Here is an 18,631-nt window from a genome sequence, read left to right as displayed (position 1 = left end):
ATTTTCAAAGACATGGGTAGGTTCTTTATAATAGTAGGTTATTAAAAAAACAAGGTACAAACTATGGTCAGTATAACCTTAACACACACACACACACACACACACACACACACACACTCATACAAATGAATAGCATAGACAAAAACTGAATGAGAATACAAAAAAAAATTTAACAGTATTATCTCTGGGTAGTGAGAATTGGAGACAAATTTTTTTCTTTACACTTCTCAGTATTTCCAAATTTTCTACAATATCCACATGCTAGTTTGGTACTCAAAAACATTATTCTAAAAATTCACTCGACAATTCAGAAATTTTTATAGTCTATATTAAGCAAAAAATAAAAATGTATAGTACTCAAAAGTATATCTAAATAAATAGACATACTCAGAAGTATATCTAAATAATTGATGTATAACAGTATAATTTCTACACATATATGTGGGTAATTTTGAATCTAAAAGATAATTTCATCTCATTCTTGTGTATAGAAAATTGATCATAAGAAAGGCAAATCTTTAAGTAGAATTGGTGCAAGGCATCTAAAGTTGTGCTATTGTTATAACATTGAAGATAACCACCCTCCAATGAAATACAGATAACCAGTGTCCTGTTAAATAGATATAATACACAACATGCATGGTGGCTTAACTGATTGAATTACATTGTTTTTTTCCCAAAGTGACTAGAATTGATCTATGTTAATGAAAGAAATACAACACCATACCATTATTTTAGTTGGAAGAGCCGCACCAAAATCAGGTTAAAAAAAAAAATAGGACTATCAGAAAATCCGGTGGGTTTTGCTGTTGTTGTTAATGATTTCTTGCTAAAAATTCAAGTAAAGGTCAAATTGCTCAGAACACTTAAAAAAAAAAAACCACAGCAGTGTATGTCTGCAAAGATTTGAAAAATACTAGCAACACTCTTCAATGTTTCTTCATTTGCAGACTATCAGATATCATCTCTGAAGTAAAGGACTGATCTATGCCTTTTACTATTCTTCAATCCATATTCTACCAAATACTGTAATGACATGGGGAATGTCACACACAAAGGCAAACAAATATAATTTTAAAAGTTAATTATAAAATCATACTGATTTCTGTGATTTTAAAAAAATCACATAATATGCAAAATATAAAATACATCCTAAATATTTTTATATAGAGCTAAGGCTTACCATTTTAACAAAAATTCTGAAATGGAATTTAAAAAAAAAAAAAAACAAAATTTCATATATACCACAGAGCAATAAGTTTAAATCAGACTATTTTGAGTTGTGTAGCCCTTTATTAGCAACTAAAATAGAAGGTATCTGTTGTACAACATGGGTAGTAATTGTCTATTAACTGGGGTTTATTGTATTCTAATACAGATCATTTATAAATGCAATTCTTTATTAAAAAGCTTCCACCCTTATTTTGTTTGTGTACAATTTGCAAAACTATCTGAAAGCGGAATATATGTGCACAAGTCTGCAAAGAGTGCAAATTTAGGATATGGTAAATGCTTTACAAGTCACTTCCAAAAAACTGCCACAACTTGGCCTTTACATTGTCTGTTTTAATCAAAATATTTTTTGATGCCAGCCTTCATTCCACTGCCCCAAACTATAAAGCATTTATTTAATGAGTTGAAATTAAAAAGGACTACACCTACTAAAAAAGAAGAGAAGAACGTTCTATTAGTTTGAGGTTTCAGAATCCCCCCAAACCAAAACCAGTGTCTCGGTAAAAGGCTGGGCTGGGACCCGGGCAGAACATGAGTATGTGCAGGTGGCATCCCTGAGGATTCAGTTTCAGTGGACTGTGAGCGCTCCAGCCGCATAACTCACTGAACTGTCTTGCCAGTTTCTACACTGGCTGGACTGGGCATAATTCAAAAAGGAAAAGCTCATATTCATCCCATTCTTCTGGAGTTCTGTGATAGCCTAGAAAAAGAAAAACGTGGTTATGACAAATATCATAGAAGACTGAGTCATCAGAACATGTTGGTGGTTTGACTGCCCAGCAGAAGCCTAGATTTCTTCCACCCTTTGTTCTTAAGGGGTTTCTGTCTATTAAACAGAAAAAAATGAGAACTCATCTGATCTTCAAACAGTCTTCTAAGTTTGCTTAATAATTAAATATCAGGCATCAACCTTTCCACCTTTTACTCTAATTTTCAAAAACTGTTTTAAAAAAAATAACTTGGGGGCCGGGAGTTTGGCCTAGTGGTAAAGTGCTTGCCTAGCATGCATGAAGACCTGGGTTCGATTCCTTGGTACCATATACATAGAAAAAAGCCAGAAGTGGTGCTGTGGCTCAAGTGGTAGAGCTCTAGCCTTGAGAAAGCCCAAGGGCAGTGCTCAGGCCCTGAGTTAAAGGCACAGGACTGGCAAAAAAAAAGAAAAGAAAAGAAAAATAACTTGGTATCTATCTTCTAAACCAAACCTTGTATATTTCTGCGTTAATATGTTGGAGTCTTTGTCTAATTTGGACTAAATCTCAATTAAATTTTTGACTTAAAAGATATGCTAGGATTTGAACTCTGGGCCTGGTCTTTGTCCCTGAGCTCTTCAGCTCAAGACTACCACCATACCACTGAGCCACAGCACCACTTCTGCTTTTTCTAATAGTTAATTGGAGATAAGAGTCTCATAATCTTTGGTGCCTGGACTGGCTTTGAACTGCAATCCTCAGATCTCAGCCTCCTGAGTAGATAGGAATACAGGCATGAACCACCTGCCCAGCTAGGATTTTATTTTTTTCACTTTTACTTGTGAACTGGTCATTTATAAAACCTTTCATTTGGTTCAATTCAGATGTTAGGTAAACAGGTGCCACTCATTCTAGTTTCAGTTGCTGTCTGGCTTTCAGTGTACACATCCAGCTTAAGGGGGAAAAAGTCCACAACCCACCGTCGTTAAACCAATTAACAGAATACTAGACTACAGAATCTGCCTTGAAGATTATTTCTCTGCCTTTCTAAACAAATCAGCCACTGATTCTGAGCATGTATTTTCTCTTTTTTCTTAAGGAGTCTTGTGTTTTCTTTTACAAAATACAGTGTTTTACTAACTAGAAGGAAAATCAATGTTTTATCACTTTTGAAAGACAACAAAACTTCTGTTAGTACTCTTCTGAAATGAGAATTACCATTTTTGTTTTAGAAAGAAAAACTGACATGTCATTTTTTCTGCATTATTAAAATATAAACATCTAAAGCTCAAGGGCAGGAGTTTACCTTTCCTTCCTTTTTTTTTTTTTTTGCCATTCCTAGGGCTTGAACCCAAGGCCTGGGCACTGTCCTTGGACACTTTTTACTCAAGGATAGTGCTCTGCCACTTGAGCCATAGCGCCACTTCCGGCTTTTTCGGTGTATGTGGTAATGAGGAATTGAACCCAGGGCTTTGTGCATGCTAGGCCAAACTCACAACCCCTACATATATTTTTAAATACATTCTCTAACACACACACACACACAATAATCTCACAAGTCAATCTCTTGGCTTATATTTATTAAAAACCATACTGGAACTAAGTCAGGAGAAAATATGACTGTTCAAAATAAATTTCTGTATTTAGCAGAAAACATATCTGTACTCCAAGGGTCAACTTATTCATACACAAAAAACTGGTCATTTACAAATGCGTTAAAGGTACCAGGAAGAAAGGAACTGTGTGTACATAATACCAATGACAATAATAAAACACAATACTTAAGAAGATATTTTTTAAACATGACAATATTAGATACTATAAGTCACAATTTCCAAGAATACTCACATTTAATAACACCCCAATGGGATGTCTTCCACATATAGTATTATGGTATTTCTTCAAGTAATTGCTAAAAGATACCGGATCTAATTGTTCTATAATACTCATACCCTAAAAAGGAAAAAAAAAGAAAAAAACATAATTTATTATTCCTAATTATATTTTAAAACTTAGAACTAAACATAATTAAGCAGAAAGAAATGAAATACATTAATTTTTGTGTGCTAGCAAACTCATTCATCATTATAGTTAACTAAACTGACAGAAACCTTTTCGATTTCAGTTCATTTTCTCTAAACTCCAGAAATGTTTCTACATAATCTTAAATTGTCATCATTCAGCTTACAATCTTCACACACCATATTTTCCTTAAATTAAGAACATTTACAAAAGTAAGCAGGCTATTTAAAAAAAACTGACATAAAACCTAAAATTAGGTTTCATGCTGTAATCAGCATGAAAAAAAATCAAATGTCTACTAAATGTATTTCAGTACAATACACTTAAATATCAATGTGTGTAAAGCACTTTATCAGCCATTATCAAGGTATCTGATTAAAAAGAAAACATCAGCTGGTCTCAGTAGCTCATGCCTGTAATCCTAGCTACTCAGGAGGCTAAGACCTGAGGATCTCAGTTCAAAGACAGCTCAGGGAACTAAAGACAGAGAGACTTTTATTTCCAATTAATCACAAGAAAATGGGAAGTGGGGCTGTGGCTCAGCAGTCAGTCGGGCGGTAGCCTTGAGCTGAAGAGCTCAGGGACAGTACCCAGGCCTAGAGTTCAAGCTAAAATATCTGAATCAATTTAAAATTGATAAAGGGTTTAGATTTTTTTCTTTTTACATTTTAAAATGCTTTACTTTCAAGATTTTAATTCAGGCCTATAATCCTAACTACTCAGGAGGTTGAGATCTGAGGATCAAGGTTCAAAGCCAGCCCAGACACAAAAGGACCTGAGACTATTATCTCCAATTAACCTCCAGAAAAGGGAAGTGGGGCTTGGCTACTCAAGGGTAGGGTGGTAGCGTTGAGCTGAAGAGCTCAGGGACAATGCCCAGGCCCAGAGATAGGGCTAAGGTGATAGCCTTGAGCTGAAGAGCTCAGGGACAGTGCTTAAGCCCAGTTCAAGCCCCAAGCCCACCAAAAAAAAAAAAAAAAAAAGATTTTAATTCAGAATTAAATTTAGAGTACTGTTAGAAGATAATCTGTACTCTCTGAAAACATTCAAATAATACATAATTCATAATCTAAGGTAACTTTTATTCATCAGGACAGGCAAAGAAGTAACAGATTCTAACTAATTTGTCACCAATTGCCTTTCATTATTTTCTCATTCAGACCAAACACATTTTATATGTGTATTCCTATATTACTTCCCTAAGGAGAAATGTAAATGATAATTTAACTAGAGGCTTAAATGTTATATCTTGTATAATTTTTAAATATGACTTTACATTTTCACAAACCAGGCATGGTATAAAAGTACAGAGAATAGTCAGAAGACCAGCTACAAACAAAAAGTATAATGATCAATAAGCAACATAAATTTTGTTAGAAATGTATAAATAAGCTTTTTTCAGAATATAACTTTCACAAATATCAATTTTAATATAAATATATCTAAAATAAGCTTGTGCCTTTATAATCAACTTTGCATTGTTTACACAATTATCAGGCAGTTTTAAATCTATCCACAACTAGTTTGTAGCGCTAACTCAGTTTCTTTTAACAACCAGGAGCTTGCCAGGTCAGCAATAGTGCATGATACAAACTCAGAGAAATACATAAACTAGCTTAAAAGTTAAACCTAAGAAAAGCTAAAACTCTGATGTTAAAAGTAAAAACTGATGAAAAAGAAATCCTATAGTGTATGATTAACAAACAGTAATGCTGAGATGAAGTAAGAATGCTCTTCAAAAACATGGAGAATGAAGACTGTATCTCCTCTATAGATGAAAAACAGACATAAATCACTCTAACTCCAGAACATTGCCCATTAACTGTTTCATTAAGAGTATTAACAGTAATTCTTTTAATTAATGACCCCATATAGATACAGTTTCTGAATGAAGTTCAGAAAGGCTTACTTTGAATAAAATTCACTAACAAAAGCTATGTGAAATTGAAGTTACATATATTATAATATTAAAATCTCCAAGTACATTTGGCACAAGCTTCATATTTATTTTGAATTCAAAGAGAAAAAAACTGATAGCTATATATATAGAAGGCAAAGAATTACAAGTAACAATCAAGAAACCCTTATCCTAAAAGACTTAGAAACATAAAAGTAGAGAAGATTCAAAAAGTTCAAAATGAAGATAAATAAACTAAATTATAACAGGGGAAAAATTAAAGATAAAGGATTAAGTGTGTTAAAAAATTTTAATTTCTTAAAGTACATTATATAATTACTAGGGTAAGACTAAATTGGATTAAATTCAAATATACAAATATGACTTAATGGTATGTCTTCTTAGGTAGAAGGAATAGAGATTTAGGCTTTTTTCCCCCAAGTGAACTTCTCCAACTAGAATTCACAAAGTATGGGGGGAAAAAAGTAATGATAACAAAATTGTAAAAATTGAGAAACCCACCAACTAATAGGCAGAATACTGATAAATACATTTTTACATATTTATCTTTGATGCTAACAGCTGTGAAATGAATACCAAAATTCTAAGCAAGTGAAACTGTAAGTTCAATGTTTTACCAAAGCTCCAGGAAGATGAGAAGCAATTTCACTAAATACACAGATCCTAGACACACTGGAAGGCACAGTCAGTTGGTGTAATGCCCAGGGCTTGGCAGAATAAAAATCTAACTGTATTTCTACACAATAAGCTGGGTCATTGTCCATCAGCTCCAAGATGGAGAACAAACTTATCAAAGCCTATCCATTAAGAGTGGGAATTATTAGATGATTCAGCAATTTTAAGAACTATGAAGAATGAATACTAACTCCATGATTTTGAGGGTACCATTTTGTTATGTCTCCAAATAATGGGTGAAAAATTGTAATGTCAAGTCTCAATGAAGTGTCAGTCTTAAACTGAATAAGCACATTAACTGAGAGAACTGTAAACTTGGGACTTGGATTAAAAATATTTTTTGCATTTAAAAATAAGCTTACAGTCAAGCACTGGTAGGTCACACCTATACTCCTAGCTACTTAGGAGGATCAGATCTGAGGATCACAGTTTGAAGCCAGCTCAGGTAGGAAATGTCCAATTAACCATCATCAAATGGCTGGAAATGGAGCAGTGGCTAAGTGGCAAAGCACTACTTAACCTTGAGCACAAAAGCTCAGAGACAGAATCCAGACCAGACAGTACCCACAATTCAAGTCCCAAGACACATACAAAAAACAAAACAAAAAACAACCCTACTGTATATTTAACAAAACAGCTATTTAAACATCACACAAGGAAGGCCAGGAGCAGGGGCTCATACCTGTAATCCCAGCTACTTGGGAGCTAGAGATCAGGTGGATCTAGCTCAAGGATAGTTTCAACAAAACAGTTAGCAACTCCATCTTTATCGTTAAGGCAGGCATGGTAGAAGTCTGTACCTACAGCTATGTGAAAGGCAATAAACAGGAAGATAACAGTGCCAGGTCAGCCCTAGCCAAAAAAAAGTGAGATCCCATTTGAAAAAATAACCAAAGTAAAACAGATCTGGAGGTACATGGCTCAAATGATAAAGCACTACCTAGGAAATATGTCTAGATTTTTAGTGTCAGTACTTTTTTTTTAAAAAAAAATCACAAATCAGTAAGTAAATATCTCCCTAAAGTAACAGAATGAATGACTCCTTGAAGTAACAAAATCAAAAAAATAAAAAAGAAGCAAATAGTTTTTGTTTCATTTTTCTGCAGGTCCTGGGACTTGAACTCTGGGCCAGAGCACTATCCCTGATCTTTTGTGCTTATGGCTGGTACTCTACCACTTGAGCCACAATTCCACTTTCAGATTTTTGGTTAACTGAAGATAAGTTGTCTCTCAGACTTTCCTGCCTAGGCTACCTTTGAAATGTAATCCTCAGCTCTCAACCTTCTGCATAATTAATATTACAGGTGTGAGCCTCTGGTACCCAGGTAAGCAGAATTTTTTTATAAGCAACACTAACAAGAATCATGTCTCTTAATAATGACCACTTAATTATAATACTGTCAAATCCTTAGAACTTTTTTTTTGGTCAGTCATAGGGCTTGAACTCTGAACCTGGGCACTGACCCTGAGCTCCTCAGCTCAAGGCTAACGCTCTACCACTTTGAGCCACAACAGCCACTTCCAGTTTTCCAGTGGGTCATTGGAGATAAGTCTCAAGGGCTTTTGTGCCCCAGCTGACTTTGAACCATGTTCCTCAGATCCCAGCCACCTGAGTAGCTAGGATTACAGGCATGAGCCACTGGCACCCCGCTAAATACTCAGAACTTTTAACCCAAAGTATAAAAATGCATATTAAGGCCAGGAGTTTGGCCTAGTGATAGAGTGTTTGCCTAACATGCACAAAGACCGGGGTTCGATTCCTCAGTACCACATACATAGAAAAAAGCTGGAAGTGGTGCTGAGGCTCAAGTGCTAGAGCTCTAGCCTTGAGAAAATCCAAGGACAGTGCTCAGGCCCTGAGCTCAAGCCTAGGACTGGCAAAAAAATAATAAAAAAAAAGCATATTAAGGATAAACATTGAGGGAAATAATTTTTGTTTCTTGAAAGATAAGATAAAACCTTAACAGTGAAAATAATTCTAAGGAAAAAAAAACACCCTAAAGATAATTCTAGATAGCAACGCACTAATAATAGTGGTGTGCTTTAAGTTTAAAAAAAAAAAAAAGGATGATGTGACAATGAACACTTTATCTTTCAAATTAGCAAGCAAAAGCAAGTAGATGATATTCAAGTTAAATGGAGTGACCAAAAATTCAGACATACTTGGAGCCAGTAAACCTTGCTTCTGTTTTTGTTATTGTTGTTGTTGTTTTTGGTTGGTCATGGGGCTTGGACTCTGGGCCTGGGCGCTCTCACTGAGCTCTTTGGCTTAAGGCTACCACATCTACCCTTGAGCCACAGTGCCACTTTCAGTTTTCTGGTGGTTAACTGGAGGTAAGAGTCTCACAGACTTTCATGCCTGGGCTGGCTTTGAACTGAGATCCTCAGATCTTTTTAGCCTCCTGAGTAGTTAGGATTACAGGCACAAGCCACCACACCAGGCAGTAAAACTAGCTTCTAATCCCAGCTTCTCAAGAGTCTGAGGCCCGCAGTTTGAAGTTACCACAGGCAGGAAAAGTCTGGGAAACTTTTTTTTTTAGGGGGGTAGACTGTGGGGCTTGAACTCTTGGCCTGGATGCTGTCCCTGAGCTCTTCAACTCAAGGCTAGTGCTTCACCAACTTTGAGCCACAGCTCCACTTCTGGTTTTCTGGTGGTTAACTGAAGATGGGAGTTTCACAAAGTTTCATGCCTGGGCGGCTCTGCACCACGATCCTCAGAGCTTAGCCTCCTGAGTAGCTAGGACTACAGGCATGAGCCACTGGCACCTGACCTGTGAGACTCACATCTCCAATGATCAACCACTAAAAATCGAGAAGTAGAACTGTAGCTCAAAGTGGTAGAGTGCAAAAAAGCTCAGGGACATTGTCCACGCCCTGAATTCAAGCACAAGACACACACACACACACACACACACACACACACACACACACACTCACCAAATTATAATGAACACTCCCTGTTCAATATTAATTGCATTATCCATAATTCATTCAAGGCTAGCACTTAACCACTTGAGCCATAGCTCCACTTCTGACTTTTTGTAAGAGACTTTCAGATTTTTCTCACCAGTCTGGCATGAAATTAAGATTCTCAGATCTCAGCCTTCTGACAAGTTAATATTGTACCTATGAGCCACCAGCACCCACCTAACATTTTCATAGTAAGTATGTACAAATATGGCTCATATTTCAGCCCACCTGAAATTCACAAAAATCAATGTCTTAAGATATATCTGCTTTTGTTAGCATTATCATGGGCATGGCTAAATACTATAATTAGCAAGGGAAACAAAGAGATCCATAACTGAAAAAAATATAAAACTTTCTATACTATAATACAAAATTTCCTAACTACATATGGAAGATGCATTCATTTCCATATCTATGTCTTTATGGGTATGCATAAAAAGCTTCCAAAACACCCAAATGTTAGATAAACACATTTTAATAGGAAGACCTATTTTCATCCTATTTTCATTCACTTTAGAAACTTAAAAATGATTTATTTTCTAGCAACCTGAATTACACTTAGTATGATTTTTCAGATGAAAAAGAACAAAACAACACACTACTTGTGAAGAGTACTTTCTATACAGTGAGAATAACAAAGACAGTTTTAATAAGAGGGAAAAATTTAAATGTTATCCAGTGAGACTATTTTACATATACAATCATTCTTCCTACAGACACTCGTCTGTGAGGATGCCAGGGATTGGCACTAGGGTCTTTGCATAAACGTATCACTGAGCTCTTCTCCAGAACCCCTATTTTCCTTCCTTCTTAAGAGAATAAATAAGAGAAAATGATGCAGAAATAAGAATCATATAGCTGATCTCATTTTGAGACTCTCATCTCTCTAAGTCTTAAAATTAATAATTAACATCACAGAATTCTGAAGGGATTCTCAACTTCATCTTGCTGTTTAAGACACAATGGTAGATATGGATAAACATTTAAAAATCACTGGTACCAAGCTAAGAGAGATAAATGGCACATGCTTTCATTTATAGAAGCTAGACCTAAAATATATGTTCCTCTGACCATATAAAATATTTTTATCAAAATGGAAAAAAAAAAACCATTGGCATATAAAGGGTAGATGGAAAGGTTATTAAGAATACATGATGTAGAAGTAAAACAACTTCGCCTTTTCTTCATTCCAACTTAGCTTCTCTCCTTATTTTCTGAAACTTCACTCATACTATTTTTTTAACTTTATTTTTTATTGCTGAAGTAATATGTAGAGGGGTTATAGTTACATTTGCCAGATAATAGTTGCATTACTCACACATTGATACCTCTTCTCATGTTTTTGTCCCCATTACCCTCCCCCCTACCCCCTCCCAATCATCTTATTTCCCCCCTTCCCTTTCCTATTTCAAATAAAGGTATATACAATATACCAGGTAACAAAGTCAGATACAGTAACAATAGGAAATTAACCAAAGGGCAACAAAGGAGAAGAGAAATAACATACTACATTAAAAACAACAATCGCACAAGATAAACCTCTTGTTTCCATATCCTACAGATCCTTTCATTTAGTCTTATCCTATATGAACTTATGTATCCAGATTTTGCACTATTGTAATCCTCTGCTAGGAGAGTCCTAGGTGTGTACTAATTATTACAACTGAGGGAAACCATTGAGCCTATGTTTCTTTGAGTCTGGCTTACTTCACTTAATATGATTTTTTCCAAGTCTTTTCATTTCCTTACAACTGGGAAGATGTCATTGTATATAAATACCACATGATGATCAACTCATCAACTAAGGGGCATCGGGGTTGGTTCCATATCTTAGCTATGGTAAATAGTGCTGCAATGAACATCGCTGTGCTAGTGGCTTTAGTATGTCCTTGTTTCTGGTCATTTGGGTAAACGTCAATCAATGAATGGGATTGCTGGGTCATAGGGGGATCGCTACTACACTTGTTGGTGGGAGTGTAAACTCATTCAACCACTCTGGAAAGGAGCATGGCGGTTCCTCAAAAGACTAAACACAGAGCTCCCCTACTCATACTATTATTCTAAATGTGATTCACACTTCTTGATAGTAGCTCTCTTTCTTAGGTAAACCTCTGTCTTCCTGGGTTATCACACATTCTGAGCTTTTCCTAAGCAGAATTATTTTACTGATTTCTCCATCTTTTCACTCAATGATGTTTTGTTTTTCTGACTCAACTCCTCTTTTCGTTATGCATAATATACTTTCTGAACACCGACACAAATACCCTTTCTATTTTTCATATATCCATGATTTTTCAGTGTTTATCTCCATTCAGACCCATTTTTTGTGATTTTAATGAGCAAATGATACTCTAAAACACAAATCATTTAAATTTTTCTAGTAGCCACATTAAAAACAAAATAAAAAAGCAAAATTAACTTTAAAATATTTTATCTGCTATAATCCATTACATAATAATGATAAAAATCATTTAGAATTTTTTTCCTCATTCTAAGTATTTGAAATCCAGTGTTGTATCTTAAGACTTACAACATATCTCAAATCACATTATCAACTATGTTATTTGTCAGTTGTGAGGCTTGAACTCAGGACCTGGGCACTGTCCCTGCACTCTTTGTGCTCTATCACTTGAGATATACCTTCCAATTTGGGGATGGTTAACTGGAGATAATCTCAACAGGGACTTTTTTGCTCAGGCTGTCTTCGAACTGTGATCTTCAGATCTCATCCTCCTGAGTAGCTAGGATTACAGGTATGAGCCATGGGCTTCCAGCTATATTAATAACATTTTAAGTCATCAAAAACTACATGTGACTAATGGCTATCGTTCAGGAAAGTGCACATATAAACAGCACAAAAGCAATGTTTAAAATTGAATTCAAGCCAGGCGTGTTAGCTCACACCTGTAATCCTAGCGACTCAGGAAGCTGAGATCTGAGGATCCAGTTCAAAGCCAGCCCAGGCACTAAAGAACATGTGACTCTTATCGCCAATTAATCACTAGACAATGGGAAGTGGAGCTGTGGCTCAAGGATAGGGTGGTACCTTGAGCTAAAGAGCTCAGGGACAGAGCCCAGGCCAGAGTTTAAGCCCCATGACCAACCCCCACAAAAAAAAAAAAATGAATTCATCTCTCTCCTTAAACTTGTTCCCTACTACATAAGTATGTAACAACACCTATGTAAGCATGGAATACAGAAACTATCTGAAACCCTACCTTGACATGGTATATGTAGCTAACCAGTTACTAAAGTTCCTTTCATTCTACCTCCTAACACATCTCTTAGATCTCTATGTTGTAATGGTCTCTTCAGAATTTTAACTACAGGACTTATGTTCAGTTGACTCAGAGACCATGTTTCCTCTTCTTAGTCATCTTCAGTATCTCACATGATACCTTGCACAGTAGACAACCATGAAGTATTTGCTATATGAAGAAAGTAAATGATAACTGAACCAGAGAAGTTTTCTGAGGCAACAGAAAACTAAACCAGACAGAAGAGACTAGCACCAGGCATCAAACATGAGATAATCAACTAATACGAAAATACTATAAACCTAATAAATTAAAATAATATACAAGTATTAAGGCAGCCATTAAATATATAATAACAATGAAGATAAATTTAAATATAATTAAATATAGGTTATTTGCAGTCATGGCACCTACTACAATACTATGTGACAGAATCAATGATAGAATTTAAAAATATTTTACAGATCATTTAGTCCAACTGTCTTCTTACAAACAAGGAAATGAAAATAGAGAACTAAAATGATCTGTCAAAGGTAAGAGAACAAATTAGTGACAATCTTGTCATATATGTTTATAAGTAGAACAGAAAAATTACTTGCAAGGCTTTTCAAAATCTAAAATGACTATCACTTTTTTTAAAAAAGAATGACAGTAGCATTAATGTGTTCTTTACTCCCAGAATAGGTAAAAATAAAATTACACTTTAAATTTCTGTATTTACAAAGAGAAACTATAATTCCATTTAGGCAACATCAAAATAATCAAAATACAGAATAATAAACAATTTATGAGAACAAAAGGCAAGTGAAAAACAATGTTCTCTATTTATAAAAATAATTCTATTTCCTTACTTTGATATTTTTTTTTGACAGTCCTGAGCTTGAGCTTAGAGCCTGAGCACTGTCCTTGAGCTTTTTCCTCAAGGCTAGAGCTCTACCACTTGAGCCTCAGAACCACTTCTGGCTTTTTTCTATGTATGTGGTACCGAGGAATCAAACCCGGGTCTTCGTGCATGCTAGGCAAGCACTCTACCACTAGACCAAACTCCCAGCCCCTCATTTTCTTTTTGTTTTATTCTTTACTTTTATTTTTAGGCCAGTCCAAGGGCTTGAACTCAGGGCCTGGGCATTGTCCTTGGGCTTTCTCAAGGTTAGTACTCTAATTACTTAAGCCACAGCACCATTTCTGGCTTTATCTGTGTGTATGGTACCAAGGAACCCAATCTAGGGTTTCATGCATGATAGGCAAGCAACTCTATTACTACTAGGCCACACTCCTGGCCCCTTCTTTTGTTTTTTTAAATATCTGTAGCTATCATGGATATAGGCTACAAGGTATAGAAATTTAAAAACTTCGAATTCGAATAGGCTTTAGATAAATCATAAATTAAAACTCAAAACAGAAATTTAGCTCAATAATAATCTTTAAAAAAAAAATTTGGGGGGGGTAGTCGGTCATGGGGCTTGAACTCTGGGCCTGGGTGCTGTCCCTAAGCTCTTCAGATCAAGGCTACCACCCTACCCTTGGGCTTGGAGGTTGTCTCAGAGCTCTTCAGCTCAAGTCTACTGCCCTAGCCCTTGAGCCACAGCCCACCTCTAGGGTTTTCTAGTGGTTAATTGATTAATTGGAGATAAGAGTCGATTTAGTGCCCTCTTTAGGTCCTTAGCCTTTTAAGTCTTTAGGTCTTTAAGTATTTAGGTCTTTACAGTCATGAGCCACCTAGGATTACAGGTGTGAGCCACAGCACCTGGCATAATAATCTAATTTATAAGAGATTTTACAGAAACACTAGGCTCAAATTTATTCTAGTGAAAATTATTAATCTCACTCAATTTTGAGAGATTCTAAAAACTGTGAAGGCCAGTATAATTCCAAACAAAAGTCTTTTAATTTAAAAAAATTAAAATATCAAAATAAAGTACCTATAAAAATTGCTTTAGCTGGGCTCAGTGGCTCACGCCAATCCTAGCTACTCAGGAAGCTGATATCTGAGGATCAAGGTTCAAAGCCATCCTGGGCACAAAAGGACCTGAGACTCTTGTCTACAATTAACCTCTGGGAAGTGGGGCTTTCTCAAAGGTAGGGCTGAAGACCTCAGGGACAGCACCCAGGCCAGGTTGAAGCCCCATGACCGACAAATAAATAAATGAATGAATGAATGCTTTAAGCTCCTAGCTACTCAGGAGGCTGAGATCTTAGGATTGGGGTTCAAAGCCAGCCTGGGCATTGAAGTCCTTGAGACTCATATCTCCAGTTAACCACCAGAAAAAAGAAATGACTCTATGGCTCAAGAGGTAGAGAGATAGCTTTGAGCTGAGGAATTCAGGGACAGTGCCCACACCCAGAGTTCAAGCCTTTGACCAACCAGGGGGAAAAAAAATTAGTTTAGCAGCCAGGATTTAAGTTGACTTAATTTTGTGTATAATGGAATTCCTTTATCCTATCACCATAGACCTAGAATGTCACTATTCCCAGAGGGAAAAGGATCATACTAAAAAAAACAATAACTTCAGTAAACCTTTTGAGATTTTAGGGGCCAGGAATTTGGTCTAGTGGTAGAGTGCTTGCCTAGCAGGCATGAAGACCCGGGTTCAATTTCTCAGTACCACCTATTTAGAAAAGGCCAGAAATGGTGCTGTGGCTCAAGTGGTAGAGCTCTACCCTTGAGAAAGCCCAAAGACAGTGCTAAGGCCCTAGGATCAAGCCGCAGGACTAGCAAAAAAAATAAAAATTGTTTTGAGATTTTAGGTTATTTACTTTCTTGTCTCCATGTATGCATGCTATAGGGCACAGGCTTCACCAACACTCAAGAACAAGAACAGTTTTCCCTATAACAAACTAAACTTTAAAAAAAAAAAAAAAAAACAATACTAAGTTGCAGGACACGGATGACTCATGCCTATTAAACCTAGCTGCTCAGGAGGCTGAGATCTGAGGATCACGGTTCAAACCCAGATAGCGCACAAAAGTCCAAGACTCTTATCTTCATCTCCAGTTAACCACTAAAAAATGGAAGTGGTGCTGTGGCTCAAATGGTAGAGCACTATCCTTGAGCTGAAGAACTCGGGGACAATGCCCAGGCCCAGCATTCAAGCCACACTAGACCGCCCCCCTCCAAAAAAAAATACTGTTACTAAGGTGTAATAAAGAAACAACACTGAAAATCAGTATTTAGAGAACAATCAGATCATCTTCTATGCTTTTTACAGCTTAACAAGTACTATAGAAATAGGATTACTAAAATGCTTCTCCAAAAAAATAAAATTCATATCTATAAAATTTTTATTAAAGAATCATTACTCAAAATTATGAACCAATTATTTACCAATGGAAATGTAATTGTTATGACAGTAATAATACGAGGACAAATTGCACTGTTTTGTTTGTCCATTTGGTTCTTTTGAGGCTGGCTCAAACTTGCAATCATCCTGCCTCAATCATCTAGTATTTTGATTACAGGCCAGTACCACCATGCCAATAAAACACTGAATTTTTTCTTTTAATTAAAGATAGGGAAGGAAACTGTTAGTCCACTGTATATTTAACATGTTCAGTCTTGAATCACTAATCTAAAATTAAAGAAAATATCTTAAAGCATTAAAACCCCACACCTGAAAGACTTACCATTTTATCTAGATGTTCAATGGATCTATAAATCTCCCCCTGGGATTCATCATAGTAACTGTAACGGAACCTTTGACCTTGAAACAAATATCATGTACAAAATAAAATAGGGAAAAATTAGAAGCTAAAAAGAAAGCAAGCGCTTACCAAATAACTTCAATTGTCATGAAAGGCAAAGCCTCTGAGAGCCATTCCCAAGAGTCCTCAACATAAAAGTAATAGGCATATTTGGGAAGGTAATAAAGAAATGATATATCACCAGTGTTTCATGATGTTAAAACTACTTCATACTGTAGGAACCTGAAAGTCACCAGCAATACAAGGTTAAAGAAGCAAACAGCTTAAAAGTTAGAAGCATTGTTAAATACTGTATCAGTCTACAATGAAGGTAAACCCAAAGAAAATGATTCAAGAAAATAAGAAATCTATCAATGAAAGTCTTCTTTCTGCTACATGAATGCAGAGATTTGATCTTCATTACAGAAAAGAGCGTAGGTCAGCAAAACTTGTTGCTTATTTCATTTTTTTATTTTTACATATATTTTTATTACAGTTAATAGAAGGGTTACATTATATTCTCCAGATAGAAGGTGTATTACTTCACAAACATTGATACCCTTTCTAATGTTTTGGACCCCATTTCGGCTTCATTTTTATTACCTCAGGTTTTTTTTTTAAAGTATTTCATTTTTGCAATATTTGGAAAAAGTTTAATATGAGTGCCCTATGCATGTGAACAAGACATACGAAAGTAGAATACAAAGTCCTACATGGATATAAAAATCCTAGTAAGACCACAAGGCCAAAATATGAAATGTTTGGCTGTTTTCCAAACAACAGAAGTCAAAATGAAACAAGTTTAAAAAGAAGAAAGCAAATCTCAAAATATACTTTTATCCTATGTAGTCATATGAAATTCAAAAGTTAATATTTCTAATCATGGATTACTTAACCGAGAGTGATATATTTCAAATACACCTACATCTACCTTTCAGCAAGACCTTATTTCATTATCTTTATATTGCCTCATTTTTAAAGTCTCACCAAAAGCATTTAGATGGATTAGTATACACAATGTGCCTTAAGCTTCATCACTATTAATATATCAAATTATTGTCCTCAGATTTGAGAAGATAAGGTTTTACAGCTTTTTAACTTTTATATATCTTACTAAAAATACTACCACACAAACAATAGTTAATGTACAATTATAAGTCCTCAATAATATCTTTTGTTTTTAAATCCACATTTCATATCATTTGCTTTTGTTGACGTAATCATCTTTATATTTATCTTTCTAAAATATACCATGTTTCCTTAATTTTACATTTTAACTTCCCATATATATTCATATATATACATATATTATATATAATATATATACACTCAATGGAACTCCAAGCATTATTATTAAATCATTATAACTTGTAACTGACAATGCTCTGAAATTGGGCAATAGGGTGTACAGAAGTATCTGCTTTATAAATGTGACAGTAAGAGTTACTAAATGCTGCAATAGACATGAGATCTACTACAATCTCTGAACCAAAAGAATGGGAAGGGGGAGGCAGTACTAGGATTTGAATCCAGGTCCTCATACTTGGTAGGCAAGCAAGAGACATCCTCAGCCCTTTGTCTTATTAGTTATTTTTCAAATAGGATATTACTACTTGGCCCTGGGCCAGCCTGGACTTCTAAGTTTCTATTTATGTTTCCTGCATAGCTTGTGTGGTCATGTCAAGCTCTTTGCTGTTGAAATAGGATCTTACTGACTTTTTACCCAGACTGTCCTCAAACTGCCTCCCAAGGATTATAGGTTTGAGTCTACGCCAAGCCAATAATTCTTAAAAATAACGGTGATAGTGTATCAACCAAAATCTATTAAACATTCTATCAGATCTTCCTTTCAAGGTTAGTAATAGTCTTTATTTTTTCAGAAGTATATTGTATCTAGTAATGAGAATTACCTGAAATGAGAACTATTACCCTATTTTTTCCACTTGCCAGGTTGTCAAAGGCTGCTCAAAGTCAAATCTAAAGTTCTTATTAATTCAGTAATTTACTGACTCATTCACTGGCACTAATTGTTTTATTTTTTATTTCTAAATTCTTTGGATTAAACTGCCGAACAATGTTTGTGAAAAAAAATGATTAAATGATTAGCTTACATTAAGAAAATTCTGAATCACTATCACCAGACTAAGAATTAATATTCTTGAAGGAAAATGAGGTAATATATTCTT

The 18,631-nt window shown here is 35.4% G+C and overlaps 1 protein-coding gene across 2 annotated transcripts in view; it reads right to left on the bottom strand.

Moving 5' to 3' along the window:
* Positions 1-1,273: 1,273 nt before the first annotated feature.
* Memo1 (mediator of cell motility 1) overlaps positions 1,274-18,631 on the bottom strand; it is an 87,223-nt gene continuing 69,865 nt past the window's right edge. For both annotated transcript variants that reach the window (XM_090337204.1, XM_090337203.1), the window contains 3 exons: positions 16,389-16,465; positions 3,771-3,875; positions 1,274-1,933 (listed from right to left, as the gene is read on the bottom strand). In XM_090337204.1, coding sequence (XP_090193330.1) covers positions 1,802-1,933; positions 3,771-3,875; positions 16,389-16,465 — 314 coding nt within the window. In that variant the 3' untranslated portion in view covers positions 1,274-1,801. The remainder of the gene's footprint in view (positions 1,934-3,770; positions 3,876-16,388; positions 16,466-18,631) is intronic.

Source organism: Megascapheus bottae, chromosome 7 (genome assembly GCF_031878675.1).
Source record: "Megascapheus bottae isolate mThoBot1 chromosome 7, mThoBot2.hap1, whole genome shotgun sequence".
Taxonomy (NCBI): Eukaryota; Metazoa; Chordata; class Mammalia; order Rodentia; family Geomyidae; genus Megascapheus; species Megascapheus bottae.
The sequence above is the reverse complement of the archived record's forward strand: the minus strand, read 5'-3'. Positions and strand labels throughout refer to the sequence as shown.